We start from the raw sequence: 26,654 nt of genomic DNA on the forward strand, positions 1-26,654 counted from the left end.
GAGTCGGAATCAATTTGGTGTAAGGACTCAGTTAAATGGCTGTGATGTTTCGGACTAATTGCCTTCTTTGAAAAATAGATACAAGAGAAAAACCCAAAGCTCCGATCATTCGTCTCTCTTCTAGTCCTTCGCCAACCATGACTCGGAACATCATGAATAGTTTAAGAGTGAAACTGAACCTGTTAGATTGACTCTCTTTCATAAACATTCTTTAAAGGACATTTAAACACTCTGGGTGTGGATACAATCTTCAATGCTATCCATTTAATGGATATTTCACCCAAAAGTCAAATTTCACCTATTTTCTACTCGCCCTCATGTCAACTAAGGGTTGGGATTATTGTCAGAGTAATCTGTTCCTTTTTAGAGTTATAGACACAAATGTGTGTTCATTTTAATGTAGCAACTGGAGCTCAGTTGTTTTCTTCTTCATCTACTCAGAAGACACTTAAAAACATCCAAATACCTCCAAACTGCTTGTCTGTAACGTCCATATTGAGTTGAAACCTCAGCATTAGAAATTGTGCAGAAAATGTATCAATAATTCTTTATTTTAAGCTTGTTTTTAGCGGACGCAGCTACGCTAGCTACCAGGCCATCAGCCTAAATCATGCGCACTGAGACTTGCAATGTGTTTTAGGAAAGACGTCAGGCAGAAGTTGAGAGACTAATAACGTCCATTACAAATAGGGTTGCCAACTGCCTGAAAAAACTTTCCGTTAGTGATTGTTTTAGCTCGTTTTGTGGGTGAAACAATTTTTCAACTATTTAAACCTGAGTTGAATAAGATGCATATTTTCCCATGATATAAACACAACAAAAAAGTTATTATCCAAAAATGATGTTATGACAAATAACAAGATAAACTTATCAAAATAAATAACTCTCAAACAGAAACTGTACCTACTTAACTTAAAGCTGTATAAATAAATATAAAACAATAAATAATGAGCAGAAGATTCATCATGTTATAAACAGCTCAATACCTATTATGTGGAGACAGCCTATTTTTTCCATTTATATTTCCTCTGAGATCCTGCTGCTGTGAGGAGCACTTTGTCTTTGACTGTTACAGAGTAAAACTCTGAGCAAGACAAGTCATATTTGAGGCTCACAATGAGCAGGCGCGGTGCAAGGAACATGACCGTAACTTTTCAAAAAAAAGGGCACTGTTGTTCATTAATTTTATCGACATTTTACAGACTATTTGACTCCCTGTAATACGGGACAAAGTGCGTCCCTTTTAAAGTCAATACGGGACACATACTTATATTTCTGAATACAGGAGGATTGGCAACCCTAACTACAAACAAACTTAAAATAATTTTTTTTTACAATTCCTCTAGTCAAGGCTTCACTACAATAGTGACGTTACAGACGAGCAGTATGGAGGTATTTGGATGTTTTTAACCGTCTTTTGTGATGAAGATGAAGAAGAAAACAACTAAGCTCCAGTCACTACATTAAAATGAACAAACATTTTTGCCTTTAACTCTAAAGAGGAACAGATTACTCTGTAAATAATCCAAACCCTTAGTCGACATGAGGGTGAGAAGAAAATGAGTGAAATTTGAATTGTGGGTGAATTATCCCTTTAATAATCCTTGATTAATCATAATAATAATATATAATAATCATTTGCATTCAAACTAATACGATATGTATTTAAATATAAAAGGGATGTAAAAATGAATTGAGTCATGCATTGAAACATATATATTTATTTGTGTTTTTTATTAAACCTGTTTGGGATGAATATATATATATATATATATATATATATATATTGTTAGTTGTTTTTTAAGTGTATATTATGTTTAATTAGAGCTAATACAAGAACAATTGTTAAAACAATTACAATTTCACATGGAAAGACTCAAGACTAAATGAAGACAGATTGACGATATGATTTTTTTCAAATGAAGTCCGTGTGCAGGGAATTGTGTTACTGCCGCTCGCTCATTAACAAAATGTGACCCGTTCAATCGGCTCAATGAAGATCTACCTCTGGGACCGGCGCACTAGTTAGGCGCATGACTGTCTGCATGATTTGTCCCTAAGTGGAGACATCATGAGTACATCAGCGAGGACTATATGTTCTCATGTCTGGAACACTATTGACGAACCCCGGTCAACTGGGAATGACTACTATGTATGCAAATGACACGACCAATATGGAGAACAGGAGACATAAGGGGCAGAAGTTGCACCAAGAAATCTTAAAAATAAAAAACCTCAACGTGAAGAGCTTTTGGCGTGGCAGCTACATTTATGGAAATTCAGGCAACAAACAAACACAAAATGGCTTCCGGAATGATTTCAAGCCTTGCAGGTAAATACAATTTCCCATGCATATCATCGCTCACAAGCATACATGAAATTAAGTAAGGACCCTGGAAGGCCCGGAGCAGTGCATTTATTCATGTTTATGTTTTATTGATGTGAGTAAAGAGAGCTTTGCCTCGGGAAAGTCAACCAATCATTTTTCAGAGTGGCTCTCGCCCTCAGAGGACTTGAGTTTAGTCATCCTTTTATCCAGCCTTTCTTTTCCCTTTTCTCATTTCTTAGATGTCCAATATCTGCCGCTCCTCCATCGCATTGTGTTTCCTCCTGCAACTTGTATATGAAATATATATTTAGAAGCATCTGTTGCTACAATTTGTGTGAAGATTTGTGAAGGACTTTAGATTGTTTATGTAAATAACATTTAACATTTAACTCATTTATAAATATTTAGAGACAATAATGTGGGGGTGAAAACGCCAAAACAACACGCTTAAAAAAATGTACGAATTGATTTTCCCGTAAGCAATTGTTTCACTGCGAGCAGTAAATATCCAACGTTCATTGCAACAAGAACAATTTTGTGGGTTCAGGGAGAAGAATATATGAGGTATAATTATGACCACCCACTGTCTGTTTTCTCAAGCTTCTGCACGAGGAAATTGTCTCTCCGTTTAGCTCACTCTGAAGATAAACAGTTTGCAGTGACTGTGAGAACAGAGATGGTCTTCAAGTAGTTTGTTCGTCGAAAAGGGAAATACGTTTTATAATGACACGAAATTAGACAAAAACAATATGTCAATACTGTTTCCTTTGATCTTTACATCTCTGGTGTCCTGGTTATGATTTGTGATCGACCAAAAGCTGTTTTAAAATGATCATAGTGGCCAATTTGGACCAGCAGTTATTTATCTTGTGGCGTTTTGTTTGTTATTATCTGAATATCATGACTGAAATGAATAATATTGCTCCTGTTTTTTGTTTTTTTTATTCTTCACATGTATAGAATTGTGTTCCTGCAAACAGGACCTGTCTGCTCAGTAACGTAGCCTAAAGTTTTCCAGCTAATCATTTAACGTTAAAAAGGGAAATTATACATCTAACATAACATGTTGAGCTGCATGGAATTCAGCATCACATATTATTATTGTTATTTATACTATTAGTTTTAAATAGTTTGTACCTTTTTGTATATATTATGATTATTTAGTTAAACTTTTGTAATCTTAATCTTCCACTTCTGTCTGAGCTGACATCTTATATCTAATATACTGTATATTTCATGAAAAACTAGCTCGAAACAAGCTGAAAATTTCATTAAATGAACAAAAGACCAATTTTAGCAACACTGAAATTAACACTAGAGTTGCCCTTTAAATAAGTCCAACATGTTGAATTCTTTGACAGTTGTTTGAAAATGTTTCTAAGCTTTAGGTTTGTCATCTTTCATGTTCCAGTTAACATGAGGTCAGTATTGATCACCAATACAGTGAATCCCTCGTCACAGTGTAATTCAGCTTCCACAGCTACCTTAGTTATGGTGCCAACAAAAGAGAAATAAACTCCCATGATGTCTCTCTATACATTGCTCTACTTAGTGATGGCTAACTAGTCTCTAAATACTGTATTTAAGTGCATTAAGTCAGAAGGGATGAACATTAGTGATTTGTTGGCTAGGCGGCAAAGCATTATAGTAGCTGTTCAGGTGCCTATTACTGAGAGGGTTGTTGGCAACACATACGCAATGTTTACTTTGTTAGTTCAATGTTTTCGTGTTTTTAATTCTAAAATACTGCAATGGTCACTACGTTTTCCACTAATACAGGAGGTTTCAGAAAGTAACGCATATAAACAATATACATTTTTTCTAATTGTGAAAAATGTAAACAAACGTGTGAAACCAACAATTTGAAATGATCCGTTTCGAAGCTTTAACGGTAAAGTACTTCTGTGGGATGGAGAGGTGTTTCATTTCTGCATTTGTGGGCAGCGGAAAATATTCTCGGAGAGCAATTTAGGCATGAATCATCCCCCGAATCTGCACCGCAATATGACTATTAATAAAACCAAATGGAGTGTTTGAGCAAATCTACACTTTTCTCCGAACGCTTCATGTCCGATATAACCTGTTGCTCATTTAAACCCCAGTAAGCATCATTAAAAAGACCCCCCTCAAATATTATATCCGGCTAATTGGATGGTGAGTGACAGAATTATAAAATCAACAATGGCTCTGAGCATCAGATCTTTGCCACTCAGGAGGGAAACAACATTGTTTTATTGTTATTAAATCAAGCACTCATTCAGAGCTCATACTGTTTTGCAACCCGATGGAGGGCAAGTTTAAATTGATTTCCGTGGCACCCCCTCTCCCGAATCCCCCACCTCAGCTCACCTCTGCCCGCAGAACTGTTGCTGCGAGTGATGTTGGGTGATAAACAACTTGTGCATGTGTCACTGTTTTATTTACCTTTCATGCCCCCTAAAGAGTTCACAGCTTAATGATTTTAACATTTTCAAACTCATAAATAAACATCAGCTGAGCAACAGCCGTACAGAACCATTTTTCCTGGTTACGTTTTTCATCTGTTCTTGTCGACTGACTTACACCATAATAAAAAAATTCAAGATTGAAAATTCAGAAAATGATGTCTCCATCTATAAGTCTCTTGAACCCTACTTCCATTAGCTCCACTTATATTTCAATTGCTAAAAACTATTAAATTATATGTATAAATAAATGTAGTGCAATCACATTGTAATATTATTGTTATTGTCATTAGTATCATTAGTATCAATATTTTTATCAGTATCAATATTATTATCAGTACCAGTATCAGTGTTATTAGAAGTATCAGTATTATTAGAAGTTTCAGTATTAGTATCGGTATCAGTATTATAATTAGCATCAGTATTTTATCAGTAAGTATTAGTATTATTATAACTATCATTTTTAATATCAGTATCAGTATTATAATAAGTATCAGTATTATTATAAGTATCAGTATTATTTTAAGTATCAGTACTATTATAAGTATCAGTATTATGATCAGTATCAGTATTATTTTAAGTATCAGTATTATTATAAGTATAAATAATAGTATCAGTATCAGTATTAGTGTTATCATAAGTATCAGTATAAGTGTTATTATAAGTATCAGTATTATTTTAAGTATCAGTACTATTATAAGTATCAGTATTATGATCAGTATCGGTATTATTATAAGTATCAGTATTATTATCAGTATCAGTATTGCTGTTATTATAAGTATCAGTATTATTATAAGTATCAGTATTATTTTAAGTATCAGTATTATTATAAGTATCAGTATTATGATCAGTATCTGTATTATTATAAGTATCAGTATTATTATAAGTATCAGTATTATGATCAGTATCTGTATTATTATAAGTATCAGTATTATTATCAGTATCAGTATTAGTGTTATTAAAAGTATCAGTATTATTATAAGTATCCGTATTGTTGTTATTATAAGTATCAGTATTATTATAAGTATCAGTACTTTTAATTTAAAATAAATCTTCTACTGATTATATACAAGACTGTTTTCTGAAAAAGAGAAACTACATAAGACTTGTTCCATCTTGTCCGTCTGCACTTATCAACAACTTTCCTCAACATGTCAGCAATCCAGCGAAGGTAGAGCAGCAATCGAAGTGTGAATAGAAAACAACAGGCTGTGTTTGAAAAGCCCAAAAATCTCACAACAAGAAAAGCAAGTCTGGACTTCACAATGCTGCATTTAATTCACTCAATCTAAAGCAGTCCGGGGAGACACACTAAATAAAAGCAGTGCCATTTGTCAGTAAACTCATTAAAAGCTCAAATTCATTTAACGGAAGAAACACAGAAGCCAGAGGCAGCAAAAAGCCATTTGAGCGATTTTCACAAACGCTTTTCTTAAAGTCAACTGGTTAATTAATGTCTTTTATATTTCACTGATCTGTTGTGGACGACTACTTTTCTTTTCCACCTCTGGTGATAAGAAAACACGTCTCAAATAAAGCAGGTTGCGAACAAAAAACACTCTCTAATGTGCGACCGTGTTTATGAGCCGATTTCAAACGTAATTGGCGGTAATAACATAAAATATTCATCCGCGTCGCCGAAGTTTTAAAAGACGGACTTGTCAGACTGAAAGTATGTGGGAGGACATATTTTTTCAGCTTAAAAATGAAGTCCAACAACTTGATTCTTCTTTTCTTTTTTTATTTAATTGCCAATGTAAGACTTTTTAATTACTAACATTGACAGAAATATTGGAAAAAATATATATATGTGGGTCAACAAGAGAGGAAGCTCAAGTTAATGGATAAATTATTGAATATTTTATTGTATTTTTTTGCTAAAAGAACAAAAATGTTGATCAGGTTTAAGCATTTCATCATCCAACATGTTTATATTGTCATGATCATTTCTCATCCAATGTCAAAAGACTTTCTGTTTCTAGTTCTTTTTGTCTTAATCTACTAGTGCTTATGTTTACTAATGACATGTTTATGTATCTTTTACATCTTTAATATCTGCTTAGAAATCTTCGGCAATTTCCTGACTCACTCGCATGTTTAAAATATGAAGTCTTCCTCTCCAAGATGCAGTAAGTCCCTCACCATGTTTTTAACTTATTACTTTATAAAGTTCTCCCCAGTCTGAAATCTCAGCGAACTAGAGGCTACGAATGCAGAGTCCATTATGATATAATAATGGCTTCACTCCTCCTCCAGCCAGCTGTGATCACGCCCACTTTGTTTATACAAGGAGTCCCATGGAGGGGGAGACCTCCGGGATTGATGACGCACAGTGACAAACCTCCATGTTTGACCAATCACAGCAAAGTGGGTGTGGTCACGATTTAATTTACAGAAAACCTTTTTCATTGGGCGGAGCTTAAGCACATTTCCTAAAGTAAATATTTCAATTAAAAATACAGACACAAGATCAAGAACAATTGCACTCAACAAATGAGTTTCCCTTCAAACAACCTATTTCTGACACTATTTTGTAGTAGTTAAATTAATAGCAAAGACAAGATAAGAAATAAATACTGCATGATTTTTTTTTAAAGTTACAATACTTTATTCATTATAACACGTTTTTTTTCTTGACAGCTAAACAGAGTTTATTTTCAAAGCTTCTGCGGCGCTAACTTGGAAAAGAACCCTCGTGAAAAGATTCTCCTTCAGACCATGTTTACTGAATGACGGAGCAAACGACATTCAATATTCATCTTCATTACGTCGTGTCTTTGAAAACAACAAGTGTTTGCATCCATTAAAATATCAAAGCCTTGCAGATTAATCTATTCGGGCATATATTAGAAGTTATCGTCTGCGAATACCTGCAAAGAAAAAAAAAAACTACTGTATTAGTGGCAAATCTGCATAAATTTCTTCTGGGATTAATAGACGAAATCACGAAATCACGAAGCGCAGCAAGTAGAATCTCTCTGATTATGGCTCCATGAGGAAGGCTTCAAAGTGGAGCACTTAGCAGACCAGCACTTTTTTGATAAGAAATGGTGAGATGGAGAGGAAGGTCTTACTCAGTCCTCATCTTATCTGGAGACCAAATTGATTGTTTGTACTTTTTTATGGGTGAAAGCGCACTCGGGGAACGCTGCTTTCATCAAATAACCCCCGCTAAAGTGTCCCCGATGCATTAGCCTGCCATTCGTATGTTTGCACATCTCAATGAATCCCGATGACTGCGGTCAGATAGCCTTGATTCTCCCCGGCTTGAGAGGTTTCAGGGATTCAATTGAGTCCGTCATGTGAGAATTAATGAAACGGGTCGAATGCATGAGGTTTTTCACCGCAAACGTCTCTCCAGTGAGAGGCGATAACACAAACATCATTTCGCTTCCGCTGTTGTCTTTCCAGCCTTGAAAAAACATCATTCATTTGGACCTAATGTGCTTTAAGAACGCTTCCCCAACACTCCAGACACAAGGACAAGACTCATATAAGCTATATAAGCATCTCATTTAGTGCTTAATATGACGCAGTGTTGCGAGTTACATCCAGAAACCTTGACAAAAAGAAAACATTTTGAAGACATTAATGAGACATAAACGGAGAAGAAGTACAGTCGCTCTCTTAGATTCTCAATGAAATCTTTCACTGGTGGGAGGATGATTTGAAAAAAGAAACTCACTGACTTTTAAGACAATCGCTCTATTATAGTCAGAAAGTTGAGTTTCTTTCACGAAGAAGGAAAGTTTGGGATGAATATCATCTGAAAGAAAGTGAAACAGTTACGACGGTGTCGACAGTTTTATGAGACACGGAGAGTACATGGACAATTCCATCCACGTGGTAAGTCCCACCCATTTCTAAAGCCGACACAGCTGTCGGATGTCAATCACACTGCTCTTACTGCGCTAGAAAAGAAGCTTTTGATGCAGAATTGAGACCTTTGACTATGTGACTAACCAACTCACCAATCCTTATATTAGTGAATGATTTATAACTAACTATTTAAACATGACCTAATTGTTTAAACCAGGGCTTCAGGAAGTAACTTTTATCTCATGTCTTTAACTCTATGTATATTGTCACACAATATATATGGTTATATATATGTTGCAGACTCCAGTGAGGACAGTGATGCCCAGAACTCTCATAATCAATCAAGGACCAAAAATTGAGGCCCAGACTTTCCTCGCCCCAGCCACATCATCTAGCTCCTTGCAGAGGACCACAAATCGTTCCCAGACCAGCTGGGAGGCGAAGTCTCTTCAGCATGTCCTGGGTCTGCCTCGTGATTTCTTACCGGTGGGACATGCCCTGAACACCTCACCAGCGAGGGGTCCTGGAGGCATCCTAATCAAATGCCCAAGCCACCTAAACGTTGGTTCTACTTCAAGCATCTCCTGGAATGATCTTGCTTCTCAACCTCTCGCCCATCTTGGACCTCAATTGTACCCATCAGTATGTTTCTGTTTGTACAAAACTGTCTTTTCATTTACATTAGTAAACATGCATAAGCCCCGCCTACTAAAAACACTTTTTTTTTTGGAGCTAAAATCTTGTTTACCATAGCCACACACACTCTACTTTCATTGGTCTAGCATTAAGGTTTGTCACCTCGAGTCATCACTCCTGGAAGTCTTCACCTCCAAGAGACTCATTGTATAAACAAAGGGGGAGTGAGTACAGCTGGTTGGAGGAGGAGTGTAGCCATTATTATGTCATAAAGGACTCTCGTAACCTCTCGTTCGCCCAGATTTCAGATGGGTAAATATAAATATAAAATATAAAAATATAAAGTAATAAGTTCAAAACATGGTGATAACGAGGAACTTACTGCATCTCGGAGAGATAGACTTCAAAATTTGAAACGTCAGTAAATCAGGATAGTTGGGTTTTCACATTGGTTGCCCTCTAAGGCTTTAGGTCATGATAAAAGTCCAAAACAATGCTGTTTTTTCATCAAGGTGCAGGGAAGTGGTTGCCGTCCTGATGGCTTCCCACGCTGCACATGAAGTGGGCTGATCAGTCAAAGACTCCCGGGCCACTTTTCCCTGTGAATTGATAGCCCTAAATAGTCCACGTGGGATATGCCTGAACCCTTAAATTTCTACCAGTGGGACAGAAAAACAATTTGGCTGCCAGCTCTCCCTAAACATATTTTTACTATTAAGAGAAAAATAGTTTCCTAAACTACTTTTTTTTTATCCCAGATTGAGCACAAACAGAAACTGTCTTGAAACATCTACTGAAATTCCAAGGTTATTTATTTCAAATTCAAAGTCAGTTACCGCAATAAACCAGCCATCTGCTCTGAGCTCAGTATGAAACCACTAAATTTAGACTAGTTAACCACCTAGAAACCAATTCATAGATTATAAATAGACAGTTTCATTCCTTCCAGGCCTTTTTTTGTTTGTCTGGCTTCAAATAAACGCTCCTATTCCAACTATAAAAAAGCATTCAGGCGGCTTCTTAGCATCTCATAAGAAGTCTTCTATCTGTGAATATTTGGCACGCAGCAGATCCGGCTCGCCCTGCTGGAGTCTTTGCTGGGAGCCAGGAGCTGTGGTGGAACCAAATGGTGACTGAAGAAGAAAAGGATAATCCCGGATTGTCCACTGAATTAAGGGGGAAAAAAAAACAGCATTCATGGTCCTCCTCTGATTTCCTTTTGCTCATCAAGAGCTCAGATTTGAAGCTGGTACATTAAATGTGAAACACAGGAACCCTGCCTCACAGAACTCTTGATGATCTTCTTTAATTTCCTCATAAAAACCAAAAACTTCTCTCAGTGCTTTGAAGAGAAAACAGAATCCATGCTTCAGTTCCTCTGAGGTCAGAAGAAGGTGTTGAAGTGAACTTTTGTGTTTAAGGTTTGCCAAAATTCCCATCCCACTTTGTCTTGTTTTGTGTGGGCATCTATTGCTTTCGGATTCTGGGTCAACCTGATTACCGTTCTAGAAGAGAAGGTACCGAGATACTTGCAAGTCCAAGAAGGCAATTAAAAAAAACATCTGATCCTGTAGTGAATGAAGAGCCTTGATTTTGAATAATCCGACCGGCAGGCTTATTTCCCATTCCGTTGTGTTTGCATAATTACAATAACACAAGTGGAGGTGTGCCCAAACAAATCATTTATTTGTTCATAACCTTCTTGCGTTTTTCATTCATCACCAGGTTCTTTGAAGGACCAATTCCCTCCGCTTAAAATACCAAACTGTCTGGCGCAGATAAGAGTGCCGCTGATGACTTGTGCCAACATTAGTGGGTGTTCAGTACCGCACTTCTGGTGCTCAAGACACCGGTTCACATCCCTCGCTCCTGTGTGTGAGACAACAAAAGCACTTTGTTCCGGGTTTGCAGCCAGGCAGGAATAAATTAATAAACTGCTGGATTAAACAAATGTACACCACCTCCTCCTGATTTGCTCTATTAACCCCTAATGCAATCTTTTCAACGTAGCGTTAATTGAATATTCATACGGAATCGTGCTCTGGATACACTTGCATCCTTCCTTTGTAATTTGTCCTGAAATTGTCACTGAGGAGCCAGAGATCAATCCCAACCGAGATTGTGCTGAATTATGCAAAACCCTGATCCAATCCAGGAAAAAAAAAGGGGCAAACAATCAAACATTCATCAGTCATACAGCCCGAAGCAGTCGATCAGGAGGATGTACATCTTCAAATATATCAAAAATGAAATAAAACCAGAGGAGAATAACAACAGAAAAATACTTCCTTGGAGGTTTTGTCGAACACACATGAATACAATAAGAGAAAAATACAAATAAAAACTGGACCAGAAGAAGGTTAAATATCCTGAACTGCTTCTACACACAGATGCAGTAAGAAATTTGTTTTTTTTCTGCTCGTCATATACTTTAAACAAAGAGCTGCCATTTTCTGAACTTCTGCTCTTCCGAGTATGAATTTCATACATGAGTAGAGTTTCAATTCCGGTCTGTCAGAAGTGGTGAACCTCACGGAGCTGACTGAAAACCTACACAGATGTGCTTCAGCTGATTCTTTTTTTTCTTTTTTTTTCTTTGATGTTAAAGCACGTTAATGCATAAAAGGATAGAATGGTTGAAAATATTTCCATATAAAAGCCAGTTTTTTCCACTCACAGCCCTTTTGTTCAAAATGTATCTTTCCACGTAACATTATTTGTATTTTAAGGTCAAATTGCAAACATATAATTAAATGCTATGATGCAAATGAAAATGTGCTCTAATTTATCATTTTTTATTGTATAAATCAAGCATTTATTAAATACACACTTAGACCAATCAGTGTCACATTATGTAAAGTTGTCAATTTGTACTTCTATGTCTCGTTGTGTTTTACGGCTCGGTCTTTGTGTGAGCTGTGCGGTGCAGCTTGCTAGGCTCGGTTGCTATGGGGACGCATCTTGCCGACTAACGTATGAGTGCTTACTCAAACGAGTGTTTCAGTCTGTAGCCACTCAACTCTTTCAACAACCTTTGCTAAAGCAACATATTGTCAATACTTTTCATCTCGTCTCAGTGGTTTGCAGCGTTTTTATAAGATTGCGGAACTTCAAAACAAGTGTAAACATGTCCGTTTTCACCGTATGCTAATGAGATACGTTGTTAGGGTCAGGTCATTTATTAACTGTTGTGTGTGCGTGTTCAAAGAGGTGGGATTTATTATTGATTTGGTGATATCGCGACGCGCCGGCGGCTCCTCTCTGATGTCAATCAGTTTCGTGGGAAACCGATGCAAGTCATGCAAAACTGAGCGTTATAGGTAACATTTTTCTCCGATTATTTCGGCACCGAAGCGCGGAACTAAACGAAAGAAAATTATAGCATCGTTTTCCTCATCTAAACCCCTGTACCTCCCCTACAGTACCCACATTTTTAGATGAAAGAAAAAAAAATGTTGCATTAATATCGATATCACACTTCAAGACACCAATATCATTGATTTATATATGGTTGTCACTTTTTCCTTTTGGATATTAGGCCCCGATTTCCACATAAATAATAATAATAATAATAATAATTAAACATATAAATTAAAAAAAAATGTTTACAGTTTGTTCCTGAGTGCATTCAGTACATTTCTCGGTGTGATATTGGATCATAAAATCTACTCAAAACTGGTGGACGTAAATACATATGAACAAAACTTGCTCTGCTTTTATTCAAAATAAAACCAAATTCTTGATTACAAATGATTACATACTTAATATTACTCTGTATTTTTGCCATATATGTGTTTCTTTGTCTAGACAAAAACCTACAGAAAGGGATATCTTCTTATAACAAGAAGAAATTGTATCTCATGTTTCTTTATTTTTGATATGTTTGTAAATATGTTTGTAATATCATTTCATTTTTATAATTATATCTATGTATACTGTACATATTCATGTTATATATTGATATATGTTTTTATATGCACTGTATGTATTTAAACGGATATTCGTGTAGCTATATTACCAAATAGTGAAAGTGAACAAGTGAAAAGGATAGTTAATAAGATGAAGCTAATCTTCTCCCTTTGGAACTACTATTTTTTATCTATCTATCTTTTATTGTTTTGTATTTATTTTATTTAATATATAAATTAATTATACAAATAAAGGTTTGGTAATTGGTAATAATGTCATTGCTATTACAAATAACACTTTTTTAAGTACATTTTTACATCTTTTCAGTATGTAATAATATTCCTACGATTTACAATACATCATAAAGATGTTAACAAGTTGTTTTATATGATTATAAACTTTTTTTTATTTTAAAGCCTTATGAATGCATGGTGTCATTGGAATGGGTGCCTAATGTATTATAAATAATAGAAAGTGCGACTGAAAAGTGTAAAATATAACTGGGTCAAAAAGACCCTCCTGATGCATTCATTGATATTAATGTTTATCAACATGAAAAGTTGGTTTTACCTCTGAAGAAACAAACGGTTCTCGAACCCTTATTTAAGTGACTTCTTGTAAATGGAGGCCGGTTCAAAACCCGCTCCTTGTTTGCTGCATGTGGCGCTTCAGGTGGAACTTTGTCTCACATTAGCTGCCAAAAAGATAATTTTCCAACACAACTAATGCGCTCCTGTCCCAGCAAACCGCCGAGTCAAACAAGTCATTAACTAGACTGACACTTCATCGGCCGCTTCGCCGGCGCCAGTAAGTGAATCTCGACATGTATCGTTACTAAACCAGGAGCACTTAGCAGAGCTGATAGCATAAGAGGTGACATTTTAAAAAACATGTTCATCAAGACGCACAATATTAGGCCTCTCTCTCAAATGGCACTTAACCAAGCACTTCTCTAATTTGAATATAGGCTTTTTTTTTATACATCCTCAATCAGAAAATGCATAAATTTGCCTTCATAAACTAATCACAGATATAGTTTGTCACTCTCTCTCCGCGACAGATATGAAACTAATTAATTACTTGCAAATCCGTCAGACATGCCGACCGCTCTGTGATTGGGACGGGAAGGTGTGTGTGTGTGTGTGTGCGAGGCGAGTAAGACGGAGTGAAATCAAGTGATGACAACATCCTCACGTAGACAACTGATGGCGAACTCTGTTTGCTACTTAAAAAGCACTTTGCGGGACACAACTGCAGTTTAAGTGCTGAGGAAGTGCTGAGAGCCGATGTTGATGGGATGCATTATGGTCTCCCAGCACAAATGATTCATGGCCCAAGATGAAAGTCCTCAGAGTAAAAACTGGGATCTCCAACTAAATTATGACTGGAACAGAAAGGCTTCTGTCTCTAAAATATACCACAGAAGTTCCTTAAAATGTACCCATCAAGCCTCACAAGATATCGGGTCCACTCTGCCTTCCATCAGCTTCTTATGATCACGAGAGGAAGGATTTATGAGTTGACATCTGGAGCGTCCGTATGTTCGTATCGGTGATTCTAATTTTGATAAAACAGGGTTTCACATCAGTTCATATTTTGAAAAATGTGTTTAATTCCAATGCTCAATGTTTTCATTTTCTGTAAAAAATATTTGACAATTCTAAGACATTTCTAAACATCTGCTTTGAAATGTTATTTTCATATTGTGATCTTTTTTTTCTAATACATCTCTATCGTTTCTTTCAGAAACAGCACAGTTTCTGATACTAAAGCTGTCACATTAGTTGCTTTTATTACCGAGCTCCATGTTTTCTGTACTTCTATCGACTCTCATTTTCAGAACACACATATTGTCACTACACAATACTGATGATCACAGCTTCCTCGCATTTTTTCAGGCTGTCACGTCGGAAAATGCATTTTTCTATTGAACACATTTCATTGAACATTTAGATTCTTATAATTTATTATTTCATGTTATAATAATAATATTACCTGTTGAGGTGAATGAGGATGTGAAACAGGTTCTCCATATTCAGTTTAATCTGAATGTTCGCTGACAGATACAAATTCCAATGAAATACTTAAAAATACATCTGTGTATTACCAACACTTTTAGATCAATAAGTAATGATAAACATTAACATTTTCGTGTTCAGGATGTATATTTTCGTTTGGCAGAATTAAAAAAAAAAAAAAAAATGATAAAAGACATTAATTTCAGCACACTGTGTCTTCATGACCATAAATCATTCAGGGAATCTAGAGCTTCAGCTTCTGGCTCAGCTCATTTATCACACCATAAATTAACTTGTAAGAAAATAATGTACATTTTACTCATATATGCCATGAATAATACCTAGTGATGAATTTGTTCATTTTAGGCAAAGTGGTCTAGAGCTCTCTTGTCTATACAGACTGATTGAAAATAACAAAAATAATGCCTATAAATCACTCTATATACCTATATATATATATAGATATATATATATATATATCTATATACATTTTTTTCACTTTTCTAAAAAAAAAAGAAAATTGAAATTAAATAAAAGACATTCATGAGAAGCTTTAAAAAAAAGTTGATGAAATATTCGTCAAAATGTACTTTGATAATCCACTTGAATCAACAACAACATGAATCCAAAGATAAGTGAGAGTCTTATTATTAAGAAAAACAATTCAGTACTACAGTGAAAAATAAGATGTTGTAGGATTTCTAGAAAATTTAGATAACATCTAACAAAAGATACATTCATAAAATAGGTTTTATTGTTATCTTTATATTTGCACTTTGTCATCCTTTGCACTTTGTTCTTGTTCTTATGAAATTATCATCTACTGTGAACTGGAAACCAAATTTCCTGAAGGAGATGCCCAGAGGGATTAGCAATCCTATCCATCCATCAATTCATCCATCCATCCATCTAAAAGAACAATTGAATCGATTTTTACTCAGCTGGGACGTGGCAAACATCTGAGTAGAATAATTCAACATTTAATTCATTTTTGGACTATGATGACACATTGAGGAGTCCAAACGCAGCCAATCCACAAATTATTCATGGCTTATCATGACAGAGAAAGGTCAAAAGTCACATCAGAAAATTCTGTCAAACGTTTTTTCTCACTTAAAAACATTAAAGGCTTTTTCCGTGTACTTTTCATCAGCTCGTAACACCCACAAACTTTGGTCAAACACCTCTGTGTATTGGGAACTTATTCCATTTGATTTTTATGGATCAAAGGCTGTGTATTCAAGCCGGCCTGGCATGTTAAATGGAAACGCTGTCGGCTAATGAAGCGGTTTTTCATCACAGGTGTCCCCCCAGGCTCCACGTTTTCTCTTCTTTACTATCTATTTATACCAGCGAGATTATGTGCAACAATAACTGCCTGATTCTGATTGAGTATGCCGACAACGCGGCCCAGGAGGCTTGTCTGACTTCCAGTCGGCTGCGGCAGAAAAAAAAAACGTTACGACGCTGACAGATTGGTTTGACTCGCGTCACCTCAGACCAAGCCAGGGAGAGAAAACTGAGATTTGACTCCTCAGCTCTCAGAACAGCTGCTCTCATCAACACGGCTGCAGATAGAGATGACCAGGCGCGAACCCACCAGCTTATTGACTTCGTTTAATCCTTCTGGAAGTATAATTTCAGCAGTCGGAGAGACCAAGATGTAACGTCAATATAGACGTTCATTAACTTTAATCCTGGGAATTGAACCGTCGCGAGTCTCCCGAGAAAACTGCTCAATCACTTCTCACCGCAGCGTAATTATGCTGTCAACCAATCACAGCAGAAGAACACATTAGTGCAAATTGAAAGTTAATTTTATTTGGATTATACTCCACATCGCTGTCGTCCAAATATGCTTAGAATCAAACTATGTCATTATTAGGTTCAAGCATATATTCACAGTCCTATTCTGGCATTTAAAGAATACTTACTTTATTCATGAATTTAGTTTTAGATGTTGATTTAACAGGAATAAAATGTGTAATACTACCCCGTGTGTTGTATAATTGAAAGATAATTATGGAGTGAAAAAGATAATGTTCATAAATTGAACCAAAAATTACTCTGAGAACAAACAAAACATGGTAATTATTCTGTAAAAGCTAACGTAAAATGAAAATATGTAAATAAAAAAATTATATATATTTGGGGAAAATGAATATAAATTCAATGAAAGAAGTCTTGTGTTGATTAATTTAACCCCAAATATTTCTTATAGTGATTATAAAATCATATACAAAACTCTTTCTTTTTTCCTTTAAATTTGCTATTAAATCAATGAAATTAAAACATAGCTAAACACAGCCTACAGGTTTTCTCTATGCAAACTCGTGCACCCTGATCTAGGATTTTGAAAAACAATTACTTCAATTTCCAAGTAGCGTGATTCACAAAAATATGTTGAAAAGGTCAAGTGTCCAGGTACAGTGATCTTCTTCCATATTATAATATACTTCTCTTTTTTTTTAATCGTCAAGGGTTATTTCACAAAAAAAATCAAATTTGACTTATTTTCTACTCACCCTCATTTCGACTAAGGGTTGAGGATTCAAGGATGTTTTAAGTTCCAGTCGCTACATCAAAATGAACATACATTTGTGTCTTTTTCTCTAAAAAGGGTGAGTAGGAAACAAGTGAAGTTTGAATTTTGGGTGAACTCCAATACCTGGCGACACAGACACATTTATATTTTATACGGATTCTTGAAAAAGAAAAGCGTAGATTGATACAGTCAGGACTTCACATGGAGCACCAACATCAATGACCTTCTGAAAAAGGCACTAAAGAAATTCAACCTGCAGATATTCTGTAGAGAACATCTTAACCAAGGCCACGTGGTGTGGTGCAGGAGCAAGTCTCAGCCTGACAGGAAATCTCTGGAGAGAATCATGCTGAGAGAATCAAGGAAGTACATCTAACTTCTCTGTCAGACATCTATGACAGCGGGACCAGAAATCTTTACAGGAAGAAACACACCCCGTGTTTGTTGTGTTCTTGAATATGATGATTTAAACATGTGTTAAAGGGAAACTAATGTGTTGATTTAAGTGTGTCTTAAATAGATATTGGACTCTTTTGTACTCATCAGTATGTGTCTGTTTGTACAAAACTCTCTTTTCATTGAAATTCTAACATTAGTAAATGTTAAATTATTATTATTATTTACCATAATCTCTCCTATTCCGAGTCAAACATGGACGTTTGTCACAAAGCGTCATCAATCCGGGAAGTTTCTACAGTCCAGGGACTCATTGTATAAACAAAGCGGCCGTGATTACAGCTGGAAGGAGGAGGATTGAAGCCATTATTACATCATAATGGACTCCAATCTCGTAACCTCTCATTCGCCAAGATTTCAGACGGGGGAGATCTTTATAAAGTAATAAGTTCAAAACATGGTCATGATGAGAGACTTACTGCATCTTGGAGAGAAAGACTTCAACATTTAAAACATGTGAGTGAGTCAGGGTTTTCACATTAGTTGCCCTTTAAGGTATTTTTAACAGCACTATTGAATAATAAATAAATGGTTAGAAATAGTTGAAAGATAAAGTAGTACTGATTAAATGAATGATCGGATATTTGTTGGTTTATTCTTTTCTCTGTTTAATATTTGAATATGGATGACGCTCAGACATGTCCTAGTTTGGTAACAAACAGTCAATCAGGAATCACAAATCTCAGTCAGGTGCCAATAATTCCCAGATCATCGACAGTCAGTTGGCTTCGCACACTAAGACTCCCGCCTTCAGGAGGACGAGGGATGGATCCCAGTGCGAGTGTGCAGCATGTTTGTGTTTTACAAACCAAATGAAACAGACGCACCCCCGGCTACGTTGGGCCGTTCCAAGTGACTCGACAGAGAGTGAATATAAAGTCAAATACAGGCAGTATTTTCTTCACCACTTGCTCACATCAATATACATTTTCCAACACGACTTGATCACTTAAGGGCCTGTCCGGAGAATTTAAGATATGTGCAGACGAATCAATCCTGCATGTGGTTAAGAAGCATGAATTTAAGATCTCACGCAGCACACATTTTCTCCATGAACAAGCCCCGATCAATGTATAGAACAGCCGGAGAGTGACGACTGCGGCATCTTAGGACTATGAATTAGAAAAAATAAAGCGTTAAACACCTTCATATTGCTTCGCTCTCACAAGCTGCTGCGATTTAACTTCTTGGTCAGATCAGAGGCGAAAATGTCCTGACGTGAATATTCGATGGACATAGCTAAGACCAAAGGAAGCAAGTAATTTCCCTTCAAACATCCCCTTTAGATTGAATTTATTATCAGTCATTTACATCTAATATAGTCGGGGCTGTATCACCTAGTCGTAAAATGGCATCAATTTATTCCCTGCCGTTCCAGGCACGCTTTTGGGGACTGTAGCCGCCGTCCGGGCCGCATAAATCCAGAATCTGGTCTCATTGAGGAGTCCATCAGTAATGACGCTGCGAGCTGTGTTTAACCGAACAAAAGCCTGGATGTCGTGACGATATCAAGGAGATGGAAAGCTCAGGGGGAATGTTGGATTCTTGTTGCCGCACAGTTTTCATATTCCAGCTCGACAGAGAGATATATGTATTTAAAATTTAAAGAGAAGCATGCCTTGCTGAAGTTTCTAGTGATTTTGACAGCTAGAGAGAAGAATGAGAGAAATAGATGAGAAAGAAGTCTATCATTGCATTATATAACTGACCGTCAGAGGCATTAAAATCATAGACATAGCCTATTATACATGGATCGCACCCTACAGGGCTATGGCAGAGGTAATGTGGGCAGATGATTGAACCAGCCCCCAACAAATTAGAAGATGAACCAATCGGCTCCTTTTTTTGTCACAAGGTCTGCCCATTGGGTCAGTGCACTATACGATATTAATGTATCAGCCATTTGTCAATTAAAACTAGGATCCAACTGAACACCGATCCGATCCTGGTAACGGGAATCGGTATAAAGAAGCTCCACGTCAAAGAATGTTAGCAGATCGAACAAAAAGATTGATAATACAAAGTAGATTAGTTTGCCGGAAGTTTCAAATCAATAAATAGTTAGTGTTTTTTACTGGTAAAATGAACCGCAACAGTGCTCAGCATTTGTGACGTCAGCGAACACTCCGCTAAATCCAAATGACTTCAGGATGATCAATGATGAATAATACTCGAAATACATGTTTTGTTCACGTCATAACCGCTTCAAATGGCTTACTAACCAACTTAACTAACCAACGAATGCTCCTACCCAGGTGCAAAACAAATAGACTCAGGGACTCATTCATTTCTCGGGCTATTAAATTGTACAATTCTGAGTTCGGGGGCAGGAGTGGAGTGAAAGTATCTGGATGTTCTGTTCTATGTTAGTCTTTGTATCCTTTGTCTTTGTTGTTTTTCTTTGATCTATGTTCTTTGTCTTTATCTTTAGACTTAGAATGTGTCATCTTCTTCTTTCTCTTTATGTTCTTCTTCTAATTTTATTTTTTATTTTTTATTGTTTATGAAAAATTGCTGGCTATTGGAAAAAAAACAATTTCCCATAGGAGACCTCCTGAGGGATCAATAAAGTTTTACCTTACCTTACCTTACCTAAAATCGTGTCGATCAGGTACAGATGACGATCTGAATTTAAGGGGTTGCAATAGAAAACTCACTGCACATTCAACAAAAAAAGCATCGCACATTATTCTTTGTTACTAATGTAATAACTGAGAGTTTTTCATGTATTAGAATTGTATTTGAAAGGATCACGATTGAAAGTTGACGAGACTTCCTCTGCGTTCTGAGGTCCCTCAAACTAAGCTTTTGTGAATAAGATTCAGACTAGTTTATTTTATTTGTTTGCATAATATGTGTTGTTCTAATATGTGATTATATTTGAGTGTGTTGAGCATTTATTTGCAAAACCTAATTTAAAGGAGGGAAGACTATAAATCTGCTTTGATTTGACTTGTTTACAAGCGTTTTGTAAGTAAGTAATTAAGTAATTATTATTTGTGAAGCGCCTTTCTCAGATCAGGGTCACAAAGCGCTTAAAAGGTTTAAAAAAACATCACCCAATTAAAATACATGCAATAAAAGGTCAAGACAACACAGAGACGAACACAACAGCCCCAAGGAAATTAAGAAAAAGCTTGCACAAATAGAAGGTCTTAAAATGCTTCTTAGAGTCAGTAGACTCCATCAAACGCAGAGGGAGAAGAAGATGGTTCTGAAGCTTAGGAGCAACAGCTTTGAAGAATCCATCAGTAGATTCTGATCCACAGACCTCAGAGCCCGAGCTGGGGTGTAAGGCTGGATCACATCACATTGTTTAGACACGAAAATAAACTGTTACAATAGTCTAAACGAGAAGACAAAAATGCATTGATTATAAGCTCCAGGTCATGCTTTGACACCATTTTTCATTTTTTCATTTTGTTGTTTTTAACAATATTAATATTCTTTTTGGTTTTATTGCTATAAAAAACAATGTTCAATTATTTAAGCATTTAAGTACGTTCTTACATCTTGACTACACAATACTAATGAACAAAAGTCACATGAAATGTTGACACCATCCTCATCTTTATTCTAGAAAAAGTGCTTTTTTTGTTTAGTTCTGCAATGTTTGTGTTCACTTAATAAACTTGACAGGTGCAGGGTTTGCACTATGTTCCGAATTGTCACTTTGATAAAGTATGTTGTTACAATCACTTCTGTTGCACAGACCGTCTTCTTTTTTAGTAGGTCATAGGGTAAACAAAGTTTACAATCTTACTGTATTTTCTTTTTTTTTGTCAAATGCTGGTAAGAAATTATTTTTATTTTTTGCTTTGTATTACAAGCATAATTGATGTTTATTCACAGTAGGATGGAACAGTTAATATTTTAGTATCAGATCCTGATCAGTATGTGTCGATACTCAAAACCCACGTACCATTATTGGGGTCATAAAGGTGGAATCAGTACATCTCTAGTATGACTGAACTGTTGTTTACATCGACATGAACCAGCCTCTCAGAAAACCTCGAGATGCACCAGTGAAGTCAATTTGAAACCAGATGTAACACTTTTTTAATTTATTTAGCGATAACATTCCACAGTTGGAACATGGTTGGGTGATATGAGATCATTTTATACTGATTTTTTTTTTAAGCAGAAATCATCATCGTTTGAATTTGAGGATAAAAATCAGCCGTCATGCAGTGATCGACCACTATCTGTCGAGCAACACGAGTGAATAAAAAAACAAATGGTGTTTAAATAAAAAAAATAGTGTGGAGGAGATTTATTGAGGTGTGGTGAGAGAAGACTCAAAAAACAATCAATGTAAGGATTTGAAATACAATACGGCATTTACTGAGAGGCAACTGAGAATCTGTTCACAAAGAAGAAGAAGGAAGAGACTATATCTCTTACATCACAAACATTAAAGACAATCACAATTAGAATCAGATATCAATAATATAATCAGAAGTTTATACTTAACTTTCCCTTCAAGGCGTGTGTAAACTTAACTTAAAATTCTGCAGTTTTGAAGCCAAATTGTAGAGTTTCAGTGACAACATTATGCAACAAAATATTCTCTCTTGCAATCCTACTCCAGCAATTCTGACAGTAAGTAAATGCAGACTCCAAATTATTTTGTGTTTTTCTTCTCCAGCTAAAAGATATATATACACTTGAGTCACGGTGTTAAATGAAGTCAGTGTATCATGTCAGCTGATATGTTTGTATTCACCATTTATTCTTGTTTTCACAAAAAATTGTTTTATTTGCAGATCATCTATGTATCATCTGAATACATAAGATATTAAGATTTAATGGATAATTGTACATCCAAAGTATGGCCTGGGGGCCAGCAGCAGCCGTTTGTCTGTATGTATGTGGCCCTAGTGGAATTGTTGTGAAACAATGACATAGAAATGTTGTGACTTAAAAATATTAATAATTGTTTTTATATTTTTGCAAAGCTTTTTAAATGTAATGTAATTTAATTATACATTATCATTAAACTTTATTTCCTTTGCAAGAGTTCAAATCTTATCTGATAGAATTTTGCGATTTATTTAAAAATGTTTATACTATGGATGATGTGAAATTAAAAAAAATAAGGTTTTGTTTCTGTTTAGCTTTTGTTTTTTTTACTTCTTATTTACATCTCAGTATAATTTCCCCCCTCAATTAAGTAAAAAAAAACAACTTTTAAAACCCATTTAATTCCAGTTTATTTGTTATACAAATAATCATAAATCAATCAAATCCCTTTACAAAAATAATAATGATTATAATGTGGCCCCTTTGAAGATTAAATTGTCCATGATGCAAAAATAAAGAAAATTACTTTAGTTCAGTTTTGAATTTTTCTTTTTTCTTTTTATTATGTACTTGGAAAACAAGAAATTCAGAAACAAGAAAATAAATTAAAACAACACCAGCAGAGGTCAGAGGAGTTGGTGGTCCAAATATGGCCCTCGGGCCTCATGTGTATATGTAGAGAACCATTCAATTGCATTTTGAACAGCCTTCATAAAACTGTGTGCGACTCCTGTGGCATTATTGCAACACAACGTCAAACAAAAGACTCTCCAATACCAGCAAACAACATCTGTAAACAACAGTAGCTTTAGATTAAGATTGTTTATCTGACACACACATCTGTGTAGCTGCTTCCAAGGTACCATTGGTGACACACAAATCCTTGCCAACCTTGTTTTTGTGTTCAAAGGAAGATGCGAGTGATAACTGCTGTAGCTCGTATCACTTGTGTATGCGGAACATATTAAGTAGAAGATAAAAATCTCCCCCCAGTCAAGCATGTGTGCAGACCTAACTGTGAAGGAGGGGGGGTGGGGGGGGGGTTTCAGTCCATACTGCAACATCTTGTCAGTCGGCGGAGCAGACTTGGAACGTTTTGCATCATGCCCACCCCCAAACATATCGCAACACCGCACTCACCCCGGCAATTAGGTGACAGAGTAGGTGAGCGTCAAATGTCAACGATGGAGGTGCACTTCCATTTGCCAAAAAGGTCAGACGGTGTCTCATCAGCTTCACGTGCCAGTCCGGGTCGGACACAATTATTTTAATGAAACCAGCTGCACCTTCCTGGTGGTCGCACTTGATTACTTCATAAATTATTAATGCTTTAGGATTGCAGGAGTAAAAAAAAATATGTATTCACGCCAGGATGGGGGTCAAACAAACTCACCTGCAGGGGTTAAATCTTTAATTGAAAGTCAAATTACAGTTTAAGGTGAAGAATTATTCCTTCAGACAAATAATAGACGCAGCAACAGTCCAGAGGCAGAAACCCCAAATTGAATCCTGAGTTGCATAAATTGAACATTAGTGTGAAATTAAATATTATAATAGACTGGAGCAGGTGAATATGTCTGTGGGTGTGCATATTAGGGATTGTGTCGCTTTTTTTGAGTGGCAGCATGCATTTTTTTGGGGGGGGGGGAATAGTTTGTGTCGTGTGAGAATGTTGTGTTTGTGAATGAGACATTCCATCGTGTTGTGTGTAAAGAGCGTGTGTTTATTGCGTGCGCTTTCCGAACTGTACATCAAAAGTGCTCACATACTTTTCGGAGTCGAGATTGCAACTAATCTTTCTTCATATTTCTCAGCAGTTGTGTGTTTTTTTTTATATTATCTGTTTGGGTCTGAAGTTGTGTTTTTTGCTCACACGCGTCATGATCATCCGTTACGCGCGCGACCATATCCGCGCGTAAAATGATGCCAGCGCTAAAAAGTGGATGTAATATATATATATATATATATAAAGAAAAAGATAGTGAGATTAGATGTGTGTGTATCTTGTGTAAACACAAAGTTGTGAGTGTTTCGACTCACGCTGCTGTTGTGTCCGGACCAGTGCACCATCGCCTGGTTGTGCGCCGAGTCGCCCGCCAGCGCAAAAGTCGACGTGTCCAGATGCGGCTCGTTCTGTCTTTGGTTCGAACCCTTGGCGTCATCGCGCCTGTACTCGGATCTGTAGTGGGTCGGACCCTGGACCCCCTCCAGGAGCGACTCTCTGCTCGTATCCACACTGTCGGCGCGCTTGGCTCTGACTGGACGCGGCGGCTCCGAAAATGTCCCAGACTTTTCAGCCGATCCGCGATGGTTTCCAGATCTCGGTGCGTCAACTGCGCGTAAAACTTTATAGTCGTCCGCCGATCCGCCTTTAAACGACAGATCCGTGCGCGTAAAATCCACTCTCAACCTCCTGTCTGCTGTGAAACTTATATCCGCTTCTGACAAAAACTTGTGCTGAAAGTAAAACTGCAGCGCCAAAGACAAAAGAGAAAAACTCCCAAACGACCGGAGTCCCATTGTGTGCTCCGAGAGAGAGGTCAGGTGGTGGGAAAAAAAAAAGGTTGAAAAATGTGGAAATGACTTGTTAAAAAATATTCACGGAACCATCAGCGGTGTGAAGAAGAGTCTGCAGACCTGCTCACGTCCAGGAATTTGTCAAAGTGAGGAGCAGTGGGGAGGTGCGTCAGAGAGGATGGAGAGGAGACTGCAGGAGTGAGACTTCAATATGTTTCTGCTCACTTTTTTTTTTCTTCTTGTTTATATGTTTATGTAAAGCCACGGTTTTATGCATAAACGCTTTAAGCTGTATATTTATATGCGTACAAACTTCACTTGTTTGTGTCTAAGAATCCCGTGGCAATTCACATTTATTAAAAAATATCTTCACATTTTACTAGACGTATAAAAACCACATTTATATTATCGTTTTCACTTTGCCAGAGATTTATTCATTGAGCCATCTTTACCACCCTTTAACACAGAGTGACATTTATTTAAAAACGTTTAATGTTTGTCATCAAACGATCCTCAAGTTAATGTAAGAAAAAGTACATGTTTATTGGAATCTTTATATAGATGTTGGTCTGTAAGTGTTACACGTTCAGGTAAAGGTGTTGCAGCTAGCACTGTTACAGGCTATGTACGCTAGCAATGATCCACTTAACTTTACATTTGAAATGTCACAATTTAACAAAAACAATGAATTAAAAGTAATCTGTCAGTTAAACATGCGTTGTGGACAGGTTAAGCTAAACAGACTCATTCTAAGTATAAAAAGTGAAAATAAGTGTGTTACCTGCTTGAGACCTTGGCTCCTGAAGTATAGATTATAAATAATGCTATTTATTTTGAAAATATGACTTTTAATGAAAATATATTAACAATTGTATCATCTTTCTTTAAAGTCAATGAATAAATAGGAGGGTTTTAAATCATTTGTATCTTGAATAAATATTAAGCAGCTGATTTTGTGTAGGACCTTCCAGGCATTTCAATTATCCATGAACTACTGAATCGTCTAAGGTTGTTTTTTACTGTAAAATGTCATGTTTTGAAACTTAAAATTAACAGTTTAGATTTTTGCGAGAGATCGTGAATCGTCAAAACATAATAGTTTTAGTATTTATAGAAAATGTTTTACTGCGATGAGAAATGTTTTGGTCTCAATAATTTACATTAATGTCTATTTGCAT

The 26,654-nt window shown here is 36.3% G+C and overlaps 1 protein-coding gene across 1 annotated transcript in view; it reads right to left on the reverse strand.

Moving 5' to 3' along the window:
* LOC148069555 (VPS10 domain-containing receptor SorCS3-like) overlaps positions 1–25,595 on the reverse strand; it is a 77,318-nt gene extending 51,723 nt beyond the window's left edge. Inside the window, exon 1 of the mRNA XM_087802063.1 lies at positions 25,000–25,595. Within this exon, the coding sequence (XP_087658189.1) occupies positions 25,000–25,479 (480 nt within the window). The 5' untranslated portion in view covers positions 25,480–25,595. The remainder of the gene's footprint in view (positions 1–24,999) is intronic.
* Positions 25,596–26,654: the final 1,059 nt, after the last annotated feature.

This window comes from Callionymus lyra, chromosome 11 (assembly GCF_982586985.1).
Source record: "Callionymus lyra chromosome 11, fCalLyr1.hap1.1, whole genome shotgun sequence".
NCBI classification, from domain to species: Eukaryota; Metazoa; Chordata; class Actinopteri; order Syngnathiformes; family Callionymidae; genus Callionymus; species Callionymus lyra.